The sequence below is a fragment of the Nyctereutes procyonoides genome, unplaced genomic scaffold (genome assembly GCF_905146905.1).
Source record: "Nyctereutes procyonoides isolate TBG_1078 unplaced genomic scaffold, NYPRO_anot_genome, whole genome shotgun sequence".
NCBI lineage: Eukaryota > Metazoa > Chordata > Mammalia > Carnivora > Canidae > Nyctereutes > Nyctereutes procyonoides.
Window position 1 is genome coordinate 8,566,923 of NW_026575147.1, and position 17,722 is coordinate 8,584,644.

Genomic DNA, 17,722 nt, shown 5'->3' on the forward strand with positions numbered 1-17,722 from the left:
CCAGGGAAGGAGGAGGAAAAGTTACGACATTTGACTGCTCAGATTGCACATTACAGATAATGGCACAACTCCAGCTGAGAGACACCAAGCCTCATATTCCTACCACCCATTTTCTCCCTCTTTATCTAACAGCTTCCTATAGGTTCCTGACCCCATCTTTTGGATTTGGAACTCAAGTCTGAACTACTTACACTATTACTGTATGAAATGTTGCCTAGGCAATTCATGAGGGAAAAAGCTAGGAATATAAGATTTTCTGTAGCATTCATCAGTCATCAACCTTTGATATATGGAAATTGTTTTCCGGCCAAGCTATATGAGCTCTTCACATTCTAGGCAATTAATGTTTCTGCAAAGTCTGCATTTTAACATCACTTCCAGAATCAAAGTGAATACCTGACAGATCAGATTCCATTTTCCAGGGATATAACACATAGTTATGTTTTAGCCTACTTTCTGTTTAACTTGTTTCTGCATGATGTAATCTTTTAGTTCAATTGGGCACATGGCCTCTTGCTATAAGAGGTTATCAACCAGAAGTGTTCTCAAGCAATAAGTCACTTTATTATTTGATAAATGTAAGAAAGAACCAGCTTAATTTCTAATATTTCCAAAACTATTGAATTTGGCAGAATTTTCCAGTACTCAAATAGGCAGGATTTTCAAACCTTGTTAGATCATTTCCTAAAGGTTATTGTAACCTCCTGGCAGAGACATCAGCAGGTCATCCTATTTTTTTTTATTTTAATTAGAGGAGATAAGCTTTTTGTTTCAGTTTTCATAATAGAAATGCATTTTCTGATTTTAAAAATTATGGTTTCATTTTAGAAAACTTAAATGCAGAATAGTCTTTTGGGGCACCTGAATGACTCAGTCAGTTAGGCATCTGCCTTTACCTCCGGTCATGGTCTCAGGGTTCTGGGATTGAGCCCCATGTCTAGCTCACTGCTTAGCAGGAAGTCTGTTTCTCCTTTTCCCTCTGCCCCTCCCCCTGCTCACTCTCTCTCTCGCTCTCTCTCTCAAATAAAATCTTAAAAAAAAAAAAAAACAAAAAAGAAAGAAAAGTCTTTAGGTTATTGCAAAGTTGACTCTTGGAAACACACTTTTACTGTTGGTTCCTCCCAAAACAGTACCAAAAAGAAAGGTGAGGAATTTTTTTTAATAACATTGAATCAGTTAAGATTAGTTTCAGCTATGAATAATAGAAACCCCAAAATAAAAGTAGCTTAAATAAGATATAAGTTTCTCTCTCAAGTAATTTTAGGCAATCAAGGCCTAGTGTGACAACTCCATAATTAATAAGGAACCATGCTTCTCCTGGCTTGTTCTCTACCATCTTACTACCATCTGCAACACAGCTACTATCTTGTAGGCCAAGTTGACCATTCTTACACTTGTGTTCCAGGAAGCAAGAAAGAGGAAAAGGAGAGCAAAGGGAAGAGGAATAGTAAAGATGAGAGCAGAAATAAATGATATAGAAACTAGGAAAACAATAGAACAGATCCAGGAACTAGTTCCCTGAGAAAATAAAATTGAGAAAACCCTAGCCAGACTTAATCAAAAAGAAAAGAAAAAGGAGGGATCCCTGGGTGGCGCAGCAGTTTGGCGCCTGCCTTTGGCCCAGGGCACAATCCTGGAGACCCGGGATCGAATCCCACATCAGGCTCCCGGTGCATGGAGCCTGCTTCTCCCTCTGCCTATGTCTCTGCCTCACTCTTTCTCTCTGTGTGACTATCATAAATAAATAAAAATTTAAAGAAAATTAAAGAAAAGAAAAAGGACCCAGATAAAATCACAAATGAGAGAGGAAAAATAACCAATACCAAAGATATAAACAATTATAAGAGAATATTATGAAAAATTGTATGCCAGAAAATCGGATAACCTGGCAGAAATGGATAAATTCCCAGACACATATCAACTACCAAAACTGAAACAGGAAGAAATAGAAAACTTGAACAGATCAATAACCAGCAAATAAATGGAAACAGTAACCAAAAATCTCCAAACAAACAAAAGTCCAGGGCCAGATGGCTTCCCAGGGGAATTCTACCAAACATTTAAAGATGAGTTAATACCTATTCTTCTCAAACTGTTCCAAAAAATAAAAATGGAAGGAAAACTTCCAAATTCATCCTATGAGGCCAGCATTATTCTGATACCAAAACCAGGCAAAGACTCAAAAATATAACTGCAGATCAATATATCTGATGAACATGGATGCAAAAATTTTTGATAAAATACTAGCAAATAGAATCCAACTATTCGTTGAAAGAATCATTCACCACAATCAAGTGAGATTTATTCCTGGCCTGCAGGGGTGGTTCAATATTCACAAATCAATCTGTGTGACACACTATGTTAAAAAAGGAAAGGTTAAGAACCATATGATCCTTTCAGTAGATGCAGAAAAGGCATTTGAGGGATCCCTGGGTGGCGCAGCGGTTTGGCGCCTGCCTTTGGCCCAGGGCGTGATCCTGGAGACCCGGGATCGAATCCCACATTGGGCTCCCGGTACATGGAGCCTGCTTCTCTCTCTGCCTCTCTCTCTCTGTGACTATCCTAAGTAAATAAAAATTATAAAAAAAAAAGAAAAGGCATTTGACAAAGTACAACATCCATTCATGATTAAAAAAAAAAAAGTAGGATTAGAGGGAACAAACCTCAATATAATAAAGGCCATATATGAAAAACCTACAGCTAGTATCTTCAATGGGGAAAAACTGAGATCTGTTCCCTTATGGTCAGGAACAAGACAGGAATGTTCACTCTTACTGCTGGTATTTAACATGGTACTGGAAGTCCTGGCCTCAGCAATCAGATAACAGAAAGAAAAGGCATCCAAATTGAGAAGAAAGAAGTCAAGCTCTCATTATTTGCAGATAACAGGATACTCTTTGCAGAAAATCCAAGATTCCACCAAAAAACTGCTGGAACTGATACACAAATTCAGTAAAGTCTCAGGATACAAAATCAACATACAGATTGCATTTCTATACACCAATAATGAAACAGCAAAAAGAGAAATCAAGGAATCGATCCCATTTACAATTGCACCAAAACCTGTAAGATACCTAAGAATAACCTAACCAAAGAGGTAAAAAATCTGTACTCTGAAAACTTTAGAACACTGAAGAAAGTAATTGAAGATGACACAAAGAAATGGAATGATATTCCATGCTCATGGATTGGAAGAACAAAAAAATTTTTTTAAGATTTTACTTATTAGAGAGAGCATAAGTGAGGTGAAGGGCAGAGGAAGAAGCAGACTTCGCTGAGTGGAGTCCAATGTGGGGCCCAATCCCAGGACTCCAGGATCATGACCTGAGCCAAAAGCAGATGCTTAACAGACTGAACCATTCAGGCACCCTAAGAGAACAAATATTGTTAAAATTATATTGGGATGCCTGGGTGACTCAGTGATTGAGTGTCTACCTTTGGTTCAGGGTGTGATCATGGGGTCCAGGATCGAGTCCCACATTGGGCTCCTTGCAGGGAGCCTAATTCTCCCTCTATGTCTCTGTCTCTCTCTCTCTCTCTCTCTCTCTCTCTCTCTCTCTCTCTCATAAATAAAATATTTTTAAAATAATAAAAATTTAAAAAATATCTATATTACCCAAAGCAATCTACACATTTAATGCAATCCCTTACCAAATACCACCAGCATTTTTCACAGAGCTAGAACAAACCATCTTAAAATTTGTATGGAACAACAAAAGACCCTAAATAGCCAAAGCAATCTTGAAAAGCAAATTTGGAGGTATCACAATTCTGGACTTCAAGTTATATTAGAAAGCTATAGTGGTTAAGACAGTATGGTACTGGCACAGAAACAGACACATAGATCAATGGAGCAGAATGGAAAACCCAGAAATGAACTCAGAAATATATGGGCAATTAATCTTCAACAAAGCAGGAAAGAATATCCAATGGAAAAAGTCTCTTCAACAAATAGTTTTGGGAAAACTAGACAGCAACATGCAAAAGAATGAAACCGGACCACTTTCTTATACCATACACAAAAATAAATTCAAAATGAATGAAAGACCTAAATGTGAGACAAGAATCCATCAAAATCCTAGAGGAGGTGGGATGCCTGGGTGGCTCAGTAGTTGAGCAACTGCCTTTGGCTCAGGGCATGTGGTCCTGAGATTGAGTCCTGTGTCAGGCTCCCTACAGGGAGCCTGCTTCTCCTCTGCTTATATCTCTGCCTCTCTCTGTATGTGAATAAATAAATAAAATCCTTTTTTTAAAAAATGGGCAGGGGGATCCTTGGGTGGCTCAGCGGTTTAGCGCCTGCCTTTGGCCCAGGGCGCGATCTTGGAGTCCCAGGATCAAGTCCCGCGTCGGGCTCCCGGCATGGAGCCTGCTTCTCCCTCTGCCTCTCTCTCTCTCTCTCTCTCTCTCTCTCTCTCTCTCTCTCTCTCTCTCTCATGAATAAATAAATAAATCTTTAAAAAAATATTTAAAAATAAAATAAAATAAAAAATAAAGGGCAGAGACATTTTTCCAAAGAAGACATACAGATAATAACAGACACATGAACATCATTCATCATCAGAGAAATACAAATCAAAATTACAATGAGATATCACCTCACACCAGTCAGAATGGGTAAAATTAACACAAGAAATGACAGGTTTTGGGGATCCCTGGGTGGCGCAGCGGTTTAGCGCCTGCCTTTGGCCCAGGGCACAATCCTGGAGACCCGGGATCGAGGCCCACGTCGGGCTCCCGGTGCATGGAGCCTGCTTCTCCCTCTGCCTGTGTCTCTGCCTCTCTCTCACTCTCACTGTGTGCCTATCGTAAATAAATTAAAAAAAAAAAAAAGAAATGACAGGTTTTGGTGAGGACGTGGATAAAGGTAAACCCTATTGCACTGTTGGTCAGAATGCAAACTTGTGTAGCCACTCTGGAAAACAGTATGGAGGTTCCTCAAAAAGTTAAAAATAAGTTAAAATAATTTTTAAAAGTTAAAATAATAAGTAACCAAAGATCCAGCAATTGCACTACTAGGTATTTACCCAAAGGATACAAAAATACAGATTCAAAGGGATACATGTACCCTGATGATTATAGCATCATTATCAATAGCCAAATTATGAAAAGAGCCCAAATGTCCATCAACTGATGAATGAATAAAGAAGATGTAGTATATATATCAATGGAATTAGTAGCCATAAAAAAAAAGAACAGAATCTTGCCATTTGCAACAATATGGATGGAGCTAGGGAGTTATGCTAAGCAAAATAAGTCAGAAAAAGAAGAATACCATATGATTTCACTCATGTGGAATTTAAGAAACAAAACATCTGAACATGGGGGAGGGGAGAAGCAAACCAAAAAACAGACTCTTAACTATAGGGAACAAACTGAGGGTTGCTGGAGGGTAGGTCAGTGGGGTGGTGGGTTGAAAGAGTGATGGGAATTAAGGAAGGCACTTGTGCTGAGCACTGGGTATTGTATATAAATGATAAATCACTAAATTCTAATCTTGAAACTAATATTACACTGTACATTAACTAACTGGAATTTAAGTAAAAACTTGAAATAAATGAGTAAATGAATGTATGAATGAATATATCATTCTTCAGATTCTTTTAGGGAGTGCGTGAAAAGAAATTTTTGAAGGCCTTTGGTCTCATTTTTTTCTCATTTCTTTTTTGAATAGGTTTCTTATCTTCCTATCTAAATTATAAATTCTCTTTGCATAAGAATTACATTCTATTTTTTGTGTTTTTTTCCAGAAACTCAGGGAGAGGAGCATGTTAGTAAAGTAAGCAGCTATAGAGTTGAGTGAGGCAGGGGTTGACTTAAGCAGTCTTTGTACCCTGGCAGTATTGTCACTCATGCTCATGAATTTTATGTGCATTTTGTAAATATTGCTCAGTTCTACTCTTTGTCACCCCAAATATAATTCTTCCCCACCCAACCCCCATCTGCTATTGATGCTTGGAATTCAAATAGTGTCACATATTTTCATTCCAAAATTATTCAAAATGTATACATCCTCAGGAGAGGTAACATTGATCTAAGAATCAGGTTATATTAGATTACTTCCTGATAGCAACTTTTATAAAGGGAGGTGAGGTAGAACTAGGGGTTTATGTATTGGCTCCCTGAGCTGACTGCAGACTAAGTCAAGCACCTCTTCTTTACTGAAGTGATCCTGAGGAGCAGACTGGGTAAGACCTTAGTTCTGAAATGATCAACCACATAAAAATCCTCATTTCTGGGAAGTAAAGAGGTTCCCAGTGCCTAGACTGACTAAGAAATTAAAGACAATATTTAAGAGTGACCCTTCTAAGCCTCCAATTTGCAGACCATCCCATAGTAAAACTCAGCAATCACAACTGGACTTTCCTTTAGGTGAGTGATGAGCTCAAACACTTCTTTTCTATTTCTGGTAACTCCATATAATCAAAGTCCTTTGCGAATTTTCTTTCCTCTGGTATAGGGAAATTTTTAGTGCAGTGCCAAGAGCATAATAGATGTGAATCAAATAGATTTTTGGGAAGGGAAGGGACCCCTGAGGAGTAATTGATAATGAAGTTAGGCTGCCAGTTAATATGGAACCTCAGTCACTAAAGATCTTTGGTTCATTTTTCTCTGCAGCAAGTGAAAGGGAATTTTGCAAGGCTGCACGCCTGCATCTCAGAACTCCGCATGTTGCAGAGAGAAGGCTGTTTCAGACCACATGGCACTTCTCTGCAGCTGGCAGTACAGGATGGGCTCCAGCAGTTCAAACAGTACAGCAGACACGTGACCACAGGTACATCTCTGAGCTATACTTCTCTGGAGGTAAGAGATATTGGCCATAGGACTCTAAGCCCATCTCAGCCCATCTAGATGCTTCATTATTTATCATCCTTATATTGTTCTTTGTTTCATACACTTTGATGGTAATTTTCAAGGCTAGATTGCCATCTCCCTGCAGGCAAGATATATGTTCCCTTTTTTCTATAGCCTGTGCAATTCTTAATACAGAGCTAGACATTGAGGGGGATGCTAAAAATATGGGCTGAAATGAATTATAATGAAAACTGAAATCAAAATAAAATCTGAATATGCCATCTGCTTCTGGATTTTTGGAACTTGTAAAGCAGTTAAACAGCAGTTAAACCGCCTGTATTAGTGTCTATATTTATATTTCCTGGGCACCATTAAGAATTTACAGTTGTTCTTAATCAAATTGAGTAGCTCTTCTTGGACTTAGCAAATGTGCAAATTTAAAGATTGCTATCTGGTACAGACTAAGACAATCTTTAAAAATACAAGTAATCATGCCTGGGGGGTACCCCAGGTGGCTCAGCAGTTTAGCGCCACCTTCAGCGGGATCAAGACCCACATGGGGCTCCCTGCATGGAGCCTGCTTCTCCCTCTGCCTGTGTCTCTGCCTCTCTTTGTGTGTCTCTTGTGAATAAATAAATAAAATCTTTAGAAAAAAAAAAGGTCATGCCTGGGTACTTCACTACGTGCATGAGTGACTGTGAGTTAAAACACATTCAGTCTCTGGAAACCTCAGGCATCAAACAGATGCATTTTAAAAAATAATTGTGCTTTTATCTGTGTCCCTCTTTATTAATCAAAAATGTCCAAGGACAGGGGTGCTTGGGTGGCTCAGTGGGTTAAGCATCTGGTTTTTGATTTCAGCTCGGGTCATGATCTCAGGATTATAAAATTGAGCCCTGGATTGGGTGTCGCACTGGTGGTAGAGCCTGTTTAAGATTCTCTCTTTCTCCCTCTGCACCCGCCACCCCACCATAAACACATGCACATGCACACACACACACTCTCTCTCTCTCTCTTTCTAAAAAAAAAAAAAATCCAAGCACCAAAAAGAAATGTCCAAGTACATAAGAGAATTGCATAAATTTAATATTTGCCTTCCAGATTTTCAAATTTGAGACAAAACTGTTAATGAAAACATATAATGTATTTATTCATTAATAAATGAAATAAAATTTATTGGTGAAATAAAATATTCAGATTATACACAAACACCTTAATATTCTTTTAGGTTAGATATATTGGTCAAAGGGGAATACATTTTAGAGTTAAGAGAGCAAAAGAAACAGCTCACTTGTATACAGGTTGAATAAGGAGAGAAAGAAGCATAGAGGCTTTGATATTTAGTACACACTTAGTGGAATTTAAAGATTTTATTTCCTTTGTCACCTTGTAAAATAAAAGCATTCTGAGCATGAGAGATGCTACCAGTGCTTCAAACAATCTTAAAAAACTAAAACACAGGGATGACTTCTCATTGGTCACTTTCTGGGGTAGGCCTCACCTGTTTGGAAGGGTCCTGTGATGATTTGTCCCATCAAACCTCTCCCACCAGAATCTGTCAAATGAAATTTGGTTGTAAGTTACCATGACATCTTCTTTTTTGCCTTAAAGACAGGAGTCACTGCCACAGACTTCTGCTATATCTATCCTCCAGACGTAAACTGCTGTTTTTCATTCTGTACATTTCACACATTGATTCTTGGATTTATTTCCAGATTACTGTTCTGACTTCTCAGCCTGGAAAAAAGGTGGTGAGACAATTGGAGGAAGGACTGAAAGATACAGACCTAGTCAGGGTCAGGAGACTTCAGGTGGTTGAGATCACAAAGGGAGTCCTAGAGTATATGGACTCAGGATCCCCTGTTGAAGAGCCTAGCAGCGACGGTAAGAATTAAAGGAAGCGATAAAAAGAATTCTCATGACTAGTCAGAAAGACTATTTTCCATGGTCTTTTTTGTTCTTCAATCAAATGAAACCAACAGATTTCACAACAGTTCAGACAGGTGTTTCTAGGTGTATATATAGGCCTAACATATATTAAGTATATATTTACTATTTTAATGGTATCATGATATACATAATATTCTATAACCTTTGTGTGTTGGACAGCTGTGTTAATATCTATAGATCAGTCTTATTTTTGGCTACATGATTTTTTTTACTGTGTAGTTGAACCATAGTTTGTTTAATCATTTATTAATGAACAATTTGGTGTATTACACTTTGCTATTATAACCAATGCTGAATAAATAGACATATGTAGGGCTGGCTTCATGGACTTATGACCAGTACAGTCACATGGGGCCCTGCATTCAGAAACACCCTATGCTTGGGACCTAATGCCCTTTGGTTGCTCTCTTGAGATTCTTAATAATTTTATCTTTGAATTTATGTTTTATAAGTGAAGTGTGATGGAACAATAGAGTGTGTGCCAGGGGATTAGAGTCTCAACTCACACATGCCCTGCCTCTTGCATCCTTCCCACCTCCCCATAACGTTGCCAGCCTCCCAACTATGGTGTCCCCAACCGTACCCCAACCCAGCAACCACTGGTGCCCAGGTCCCTGCCAATAAATCCTACATAAATCACTAAAAATTCTAAATTTCCTAGAACAAAAAAAAAATAAAAATAAAATAAAATAATAAATTTCCTAGAACAGAAAATATCCAAACTGAGTCTTAAGGGACATGTAGAAATTAGTCATCTAGAGGAAGAAGAAAAGGACATTCAAAAGGCATGAGAAAGCAAAATAATCAGCTTTCAGGGAAGTGCCCATAGTTCCCTATGACTAGAGCCAGTCAGGCAGAAGCAGGGAGTAAGTCTGTAAGGGTAGGCAAAGATTAGATCAAGAAAGACCATATATGCCATTCTAAGACATTTAGATTTCATTCTAAGGCAATGGAAATTTATGAAAAGATTTTGATCAGAAGTCAAGGAGAAATGCCCAAATTTTGGAGTTTAAGAAACTTTTAACCAGTTTTAATTTATCCAACACTCAAGTGTTATTCACCCTTCAGCAGCCCTTTCCAGATGTATTGGCCTCCTCCAAGGTTGTGCACATGGGAAGAGCCACTCTTCTAATACCATTATCTCTTCCTGGTCACATTTGAATAACCTGCTAATTAGGTTGGAGAGTTGAAAGCTAAGGGTGTGTTTCCCCTCAAATCCTGACACATGTGGATCTTTCTAGCATCATGAGGCCACTGATATTGTTCTGGTCCAGGAGGGAGGGTAACCAGCCTTAGTTGTGTGTTTATGATCTCTCACCCACTTGGCACACTCTGCTTTTCTCAAGCCAGTCTCCTCACTGAATGTCTTTCTTTCTCTCTCCATCTTCACGTACGGAATTCACTGAATTCCCTCTTCTTTCCTCTGTGTTCCTTCCCTTATCCTCTTCCAGCCAAATCCTCCCCATCCCTTAAGGTCTAATTCATGTTCATAATTACTGTGTTGATTTTCCTCTCCTTAGAACAATGATATCACCTGTGGTCTATACCAAACAATTTAGAACAATTTAGCATGTATGCCGTGGAAAATTGTTCACCATTGTTTTATTGTGTGATAATTTTGTCTTCTCATCTAATCTGTAAACTACTTGATATCTTTTCTCTCTGCATTAAATTCTACATGCCTTGGGATTAGGAATTTGTCTTACTCATTTCTGTGTCTCAGTATGTAGCATATCCTAGATTACAGGAGATATTTGTTGAATGAATTGATGACAGTGATACCTGTGGAGGCAGTTCTTGGTCTTCCCAGCATCTCCTGAATCCCCATTCCCTAGTAACACCCCTATATTCCTGGTCACAGAGTGGGCCATGACCCAGTGAGGCCATCATAGTTCCTTGGGCCTCCAGAGTCCTCCCAAGTAGGTTTTCAAACCGAATCTCTGAGAGAGAAGCTCTTTTTCTTTCTCTTTGGCCATGGGTATATCAGGCATGGACTATGTCCTTTTCTCCCTTCAGTGACTATATCCACTAAGAACTTAATGTATCTCTAGTAGCACAGAGCTCAGAGTACTCTGAGGCCACCTGATGCCTTTATTTAGAATAGTTAGTGGCTAGAGCTGTATAGAAGAGCTTTTACATTCAGGAAGGCAGCTTTCTACCTTGTGTCACTGCTAATGATTCTTCCAGTAACTTCCTATTTCCTTATAAATAATACATCATCCCATATATTGCTTGTGATTCCTCTTTGTGGGTTAAGTAAATGTATGGCTCATAGCTTGAAATCTTCCCAGTTTGCCTGTACTTTCCTCATAATTATTTTATTCCATGATGTTTGCCTCATCTTGGTGTCTTTATGAAGAGATTAGTAAAAGCAACTTCTCTCATTCTCAAAAAGATGAGTGCTCCAGAATCAGGTTGTCTGAGTCTAAACCCCACTTCTATCACTTACTAGCCGTGCAACTTTGGGCAAGGTACTTATTCTGGTCTAAGCCTTAATTCCTGCCCTATGCAGTAGTTGTGGGGATTAAATGAGATTGTGTCTGTTAATTAGTACATAATAAATGTTTAGTAAAAGTCAGCTAATCATGGGGAATCTGAGTGGCTCAGTCAGTTACGTGTCTGCCTTTGGCTCAGGTTATGATCCAGGAGTCCTGGGATTGAGCCCCAGGTTGGGCTAGAGGGGAGTCTGCTTCTCCCTCTCCCTCCTCTCTCTCTCTCTCTCTCTCTCTCTCAAATAAATAAAATATTTTTAAGTCAGCTAATCCTGTTAATATTTCTGAAAATTTTTGTATATGGGTGGTCTAATATTGATGAGATTTGTTTTTTAATGGCCAGGTCCCAAGTGGACTCTAAGTTACCTGAGGCTGTCTAATGAATCTTTGTATCACTCACATATATCATTCAGCATGACACATAGTAGATTTTCAATAAATGTTTCTTGAAAAAAATAACTGAATGTTTGGGAAAAACCAAATTATTTGGGAGAGGTAATGGTCACCTTGTCTTACATCAACTCAGATAGTAGGTTCATATGTCAGACACTCATAGCTTCCCTTTGTAGCCCAAGAATACCATGAATTAATTCAAGCACTTCTTAGTCTATCTATAATTTTAACTCTGGTAACCATGATCATCAATTAAATAATTTTTTTTTTTTTTTTACTTCTAGGCCAGTTACAGGGAAATGTTGATGCAGATTACTTTTTTTTTAAGAGCAAAAACTCTTTATCTGCATCTTATTTTAAATACAGTGCAGGAGTCAGTAGTGCTTATAAACAGTAGAGAGTTCTCTTCTATGGAATCAGAAAAATAGCAAAATAAGGCACAGTCTGTTATTGTTACAGATTTGCGTTAGGCAGTAGTGTTCTTTCTGGAAGGCACAAACTGGAAATCTGATTACCTAAATTTAAGAATGTGGTTCTGAAGATGTCCTATGACAGGGATAGCTAACTTGGAACAAATTCCCTTAACTGGAATTAATGGCAATTAATGAGACAACATCACTTCTAGGTTAACAACACTCGGGAACTTAAGAGATCCTCATCACCAGCCACACAGCAGTCTCGGAAGGCACTGGGCTAGGTATGGGCTGGGCAGCTGCACTTCAAGTTTGGAGTGCTTACAAAAACAAAGGCACATTTCCTAGAAATTGAACTTTACAGTAACAAACAGAAAATAATCAGTTTAGATAGAACAGTAGGCAAGCTTGAGAATATAGCAGGTTCTAAGTCAAATGTCTTGAAGAGATTTCTTGAACAGCAGGCTGGGGCCACACTGGTTGTTCACGGGGAAACATTCCACACGATGATGATGATGATGATGATGACCACGACGACAATCCCTATCATCCACATCTTGCAATTCTTCCACCAATATTTTCTCTTCAACTTGGCAGCACTTGTTTCAAATTGGGATGCTCCTGCCTGTAGCGCGTCTGCACGATCATCTAACTCTGAGAGTTTCTGATCTCTTTCCAACACCTTATCCACATTGACTCTCATGATGTCCACCACCTCATCTACTTGATTTTGTGTCTGCTGAAGTCTTCGGTTGCTGCCAGAGGCAGCACTTGACCCTAGGGTTGCACCTGAAAACATTTTGGCGGCGGCGGGCGACAGTCAGCCGAGCGGCGCAGCGGGACCGAAGGCCGGGTGATGCAGATTATTTTTAAAAAGTAACTATGAGAGAATGTCCTTCAGTCAAATTCTGCCTCCTTTAGTGCAGTCCTGTGCAGTGAGAAGTAATTATAAAGATGATGAGAGACTGCAAGATCCAGAATCATCAAAATAAAAACAAACTTAGAAATGAAGAAGGTAGACTCACATTTTAGGAAGTTTTTTAACAAAATCTAAAATGAAAAGATTATGAGTTCTAAGACTCCACCCCAAGATTGCTAGAACTCATACAGCAATTCGGCAGTGTGGCAGGATACAAAATCAATGCCCAGAAATCAGTGGCATTTCTATATACTAACAATGAGACTGAAGAAAGAGAAATTAAGGAATCAATCCCATTTACAATTGCACCCAAAAGCATAAGATACCTAGGAATAAACCTAACCAAAGAGGTAAAGGATCTATACCCTAAAAACTACAGAACACTTCTGAAAGAAATTGAGGAAGACACAAAGAGATTGGAAAAGTATTCCATGCTCATGGATTGGAAGAATTAATATTGTGAAAATGTCCATGCTACCCAGGGCAATTTACACATTTAATGCAATCCCTATCAAAATACCATGGACTTTCTTCAGAGAGTTGGAACAAATCATCTTAAGATTTGTGTGGAATCAGAAAAGACCCCGACTAGCCAGGGGAATATTAAAAAAGAAAACCATAGCTGGGGGCATCACAATGCCAGATTTCAGGTTGGAATACAAAGCTGTGGTCATCAAGACAGTGTGGTACTGGCACAAAAACAGACACATAGTTCTGTGGAACAGAATCGAGAATCCAGAAGTGGACTCTCAACTTTATGATCAACTAATATTCGATAAAGGAGGAGGAAAGACTATCCACTGCAAAAAAGACAGTCTCTTCAATAAATGGTGCTGGGAAAATTGGACACCCACATGCAGAAGAATGAAACTGGACCATTCTCTTACACCATACACAAAGATGAACTCAAAATGGATGAAAGATCTAAATGTGAGATAAGATTCCATCAAAATCCTAGAGGAGAACACAGGCAACGCCCTTTTTGAACTTGGCCACAGTAACTTCTTGCAAGATACATCCACGAAGGCAAGAGAAATAAAATGACAAATTAACTTTAAATCACATTCATATCAGTAAAGTTTTTCTATAAATATTCAGACTGTATTGCCTATTATATATTTTCTTTTTTTCTAAAGATATTATTTATTTATTCATGAGAGACACACAGAGAGAGAGAGAGGCAGAGGGAGAAGCAGGCTCCATGCAGGGAGCCCGATGCGGAACTCGATCCCAGGACTCGATCCCGGGACTCCAGGCCCACTCCCCGAGCCAAAGGCGGCACTAAACCACTGAGTCACCCAGGGATCCCCTGTATTTTCTCTCAACTGCATAAATGGTACTTCCTTTCATATGTTCCTGCTTGTTCTAACTGGTGCGTTTTTTATTTTAAAATTTAGCTGAAAGATCCAGTCTAGCTCTCTTTGTAGTAGCTTTTGTCTGGTCATTTTAACATTTTTTTTATTACAAGTTGTACAAATTGAAACATTGCAGAAGTATAATATAGACAGTTCAAAATGACCCAAAATTCTGCCCTCCAGAGATATCCACCATCAACAGCAAGGGCACTTTCTGCTGAATCATTTTCCTTAACTATACATGGACATGGACACACATGTAACATTATTATTGTTATCAGTACTTTCACAAAAATGTAACTATAAAGTACTCACTGTTATGTCTGCATTTTTATTTTTTCATTTAGCTAATTATCCTATTTAGCATATTCACACATAGAGATCTAATCTACTCCTTTTAACAGCTGTGAGGCATTTTACTGTATAAATTCATCACTATTTATTCAACCGTCCAGTTGGATTTTTACATTTTACTGAAGAACTATGTGACCTTGAACAGCTTATTTAAACTTTTTATTCCATAATTTTTTCATTTACAAAATAGGAGTAATAAGAGGGTCATAGGGTTTTTATGAGAATTAAATACACCTTGCATGTAAAGCGCTTAGAACAGAGCCTAGCACGTGTGAGCAGTAAATAAATGTTACCTGTTGATACTGATAGTAATAGAACCGTTTTATATATACCTTTTTACTGAGAACATTTCAAGTTCTAATAATTTTGTTATTGAAAAAGAAGATACGACCATAAAATAATTTTTTAATTTAAAACCATTCATAATCTTACCACCCAATTATACTGAGTTTTGCACATTGTTTCTCATTGTTTTGCACATTATATTTAGGTTACATAGTTATAATTCATATATGTGGTATTTTGTTTTCATGTAACATAATATTATAAAACTTTTCCCACAGATTTTGTAGCCTTACTTTCCATTATTTATCCATTTTGTTCCTCTTCTGCTCTTAAAAGAGGACTAGGAAGTTAGTCTATGAAATAGAGATAGGAGGTATAACTCCCACAGAGGAAGCTGGGAGGCTTCTTTACCTTTATATGCCCTCTTACATATATTATGCCAACTCTGCTCATTAGAGCAGATCACTAATGCTGAATCTTGATCATAAATTTAGGGTCTAGGCGAGCCTGCCAATTCTAGCAGCCAAAGTTAACCCCATAAAAGAGCCATTGATGGAGGGAATAATGCTAATAATGCTGTTGGCTTTACTCATTTGTAAGTTTTGAGCCTCAAGGAAAAGATACATGAAATAAAAGCCACAGTCTCTTAATCTACTCTAACTTTTGTTTATGGATCATAATAATAGCAACATTTATTAAACACTGTCCAAATACTTTCTTTCTGTTCTAGTTTCCACAGGGGTGCCTGGGTGGCTCAGTAGGTTAAGCATCTGACTCAGTATCAATCAGTTCAGATCATGATCTCAGGTTTGTGAGATCAAGCCTGGGCTCAAGCACTGGACCTGGAGCCTGCTTGAGATTTTCTCTCTCCCTCCTGCCTCTCCCCTTTATCTAAAATAAACAAATAAATAAATAGATTTAAAAAAAATAAGTGATTTTCATTTATTACCTTATTAATCCTCATGCATCTAGATGAAGAAACTAAGGCATAGTTCTTTATCCAAATTAACTTTCCCAAGGTTTCTCAGAGATAGAACAAGGATTCAAGTCTAAGCAGTTTGATTCCAGATTTCACATACTGAAATGCCCATTCTCTTTACTGCCTTTGTTGAAAAGGGCAATAGAAATAATCCACAATTCAAACATTGGTTCTTTGAAAAAACTGATAAATGGAGAATCCTCTGGTGAAACTACTGAAGGAAAAAGACACAAGAAACTATGTTAGGGTTGGGAAAAGGGACCATAACTGCAGATAGAACTATGAATTCAAACATTTAGAAAAAATGGACACATTCCTTAAAAGATATCAAATTTGACTCAAATAAAAAATCTAAATGTTTCCCGTAATGTACCAATCTTAGGTGGCTTTTCAGCTGAGTTCTATCAAGCTTCCAAGGAAGAAATCAGTCCAATCTTATACAAACTCTTCCAGAAGTGGAAGGAAGGAAGGGAAGGAAGGGAAGGAAGGAAGGAAGGAAGGAAGGAAGGAAGGAAGGAAGGAAGGAAGGAAGGAAAAAACAAATGAATACTCCCCTCCAGAGTCTCAAAAGACACCATAGGAAAGTGATAAGACCAATCATAACTATATATCTAATTCAAATGACCAATAAAGAGCTGGTATCCAGAATAAACAACTTCTTTAAAAAATCCAATTTTGAAACGAGCAAAAGATCTGAATGGTTATTTCACAGAAGAGGAAATTTAGTGACAAATTAATAGAAGAAAATTTATCACCCTCATTAGTAAGCAGGGAAATACAAATTGAAATAATGATATACCATTTTATGCCCACTAGTTAGCAAAAAAATAAGACGTCTCACTGTAGTGTTGATAATAGCAGAGCATTAGAAACTCTTATACACTGATAGCATGTAAACTGATACACAACTTGTCATTTTGTTGTAAAGTAACATTCACAATATCCTATAATCCAGCAATTCCATTCCTAGGAGAATATCCCTGGAAAAACTTCTACAAATATGTACCTAGAAACACATTTTGAATGTGAATATTGACATTATTCAAAAAGCCAAAAAATTAGAAACCACTTAAATGTCCATTAAATGAAACATGAATAAATAAGCTGAATATACAGCTGTTCGTTGAGTTTATCTTTGATAACCACATTAAAGTCATTTCCCTGTGGTGTTAAGACTGAATTAGAACCACTGTTGTATTTATTACCTAAAGAGTTTCAACACAGAGACATCTGCTTATTTCATTAATAGAAGCCATGGTCTCAGAAAATGTTCGTTCTTCCTTATTCTAAACTGAATTAAAGAATTTTTTTAAGCTCTCAACAGAAAATCTAAAGTTATTTGAAAATTGAGATTTTAAAAAATTTCCTCACCAACATTACAAAGGAATAATTTATATGCTGTACATTGCACCCATTCAAAGTATAAATTCAATGAGTTTTGACAGTTGTATATGCCCACAAATCACCACCACAATCAAAATACAGAACATTTCTATCATCTCTAAAAGATTTCCTTTGCCCATTTACACTCCTTCCCTCCCTCATTCCCTAGCATATGCCACTGATGTGCCTTTTGATTAATTTGCATTTTATATAAATGGAATCATACAATACATACTTCTTTTGTGTCTGACTTGCTTCTTTTAGATTTTGAGATTAAACCATGTTGTTTACACCAGTAGTTTCTTATTATTGCTGATTGGTAATATATTGTATGAATATGCCACATTTTGTTTAACCATTCTCCTGTTAATGGATGTTTCCATTGTTTCCAGTTTTTGACTGTTGTG

General features: G+C 37.7%; 2 protein-coding genes across 2 annotated transcripts in view; one reads left to right on the top strand and one right to left on the bottom strand.

Annotated features, from left to right (window-relative positions):
* Positions 1–17,722, top strand: part of M1AP (meiosis 1 associated protein) — a 79,428-nt gene that overhangs the window by 25,525 nt on the left and 36,181 nt on the right. Inside the window, exons 3-4 of the mRNA XM_055312364.1 lie at positions 6,616–6,801; positions 8,508–8,676. Of these exons, the coding sequence (XP_055168339.1) occupies positions 6,616–6,801; positions 8,508–8,676 (355 nt within the window). The remainder of the gene's footprint in view (positions 1–6,615; positions 6,802–8,507; positions 8,677–17,722) is intronic.
* Positions 12,023–12,849, bottom strand: LOC129501329 (vesicle-associated membrane protein 3-like). The gene has a single exon (XM_055312367.1). It carries the CDS (start codon positions 12,837–12,839, stop codon positions 12,525–12,527), a length of 315 nt encoding a protein of 104 aa, XP_055168342.1. The 5' UTR covers positions 12,840–12,849; the 3' UTR covers positions 12,023–12,524.

Excerpts from the sequence above, each read along its gene's own strand:
- LOC129501329 (XM_055312367.1), bottom strand. The coding sequence starts at position 12,839 with ATGTTTTCAGGTGCAACCCTAGGGTCAAGTGCTGCCTCTGGCAGCAAC.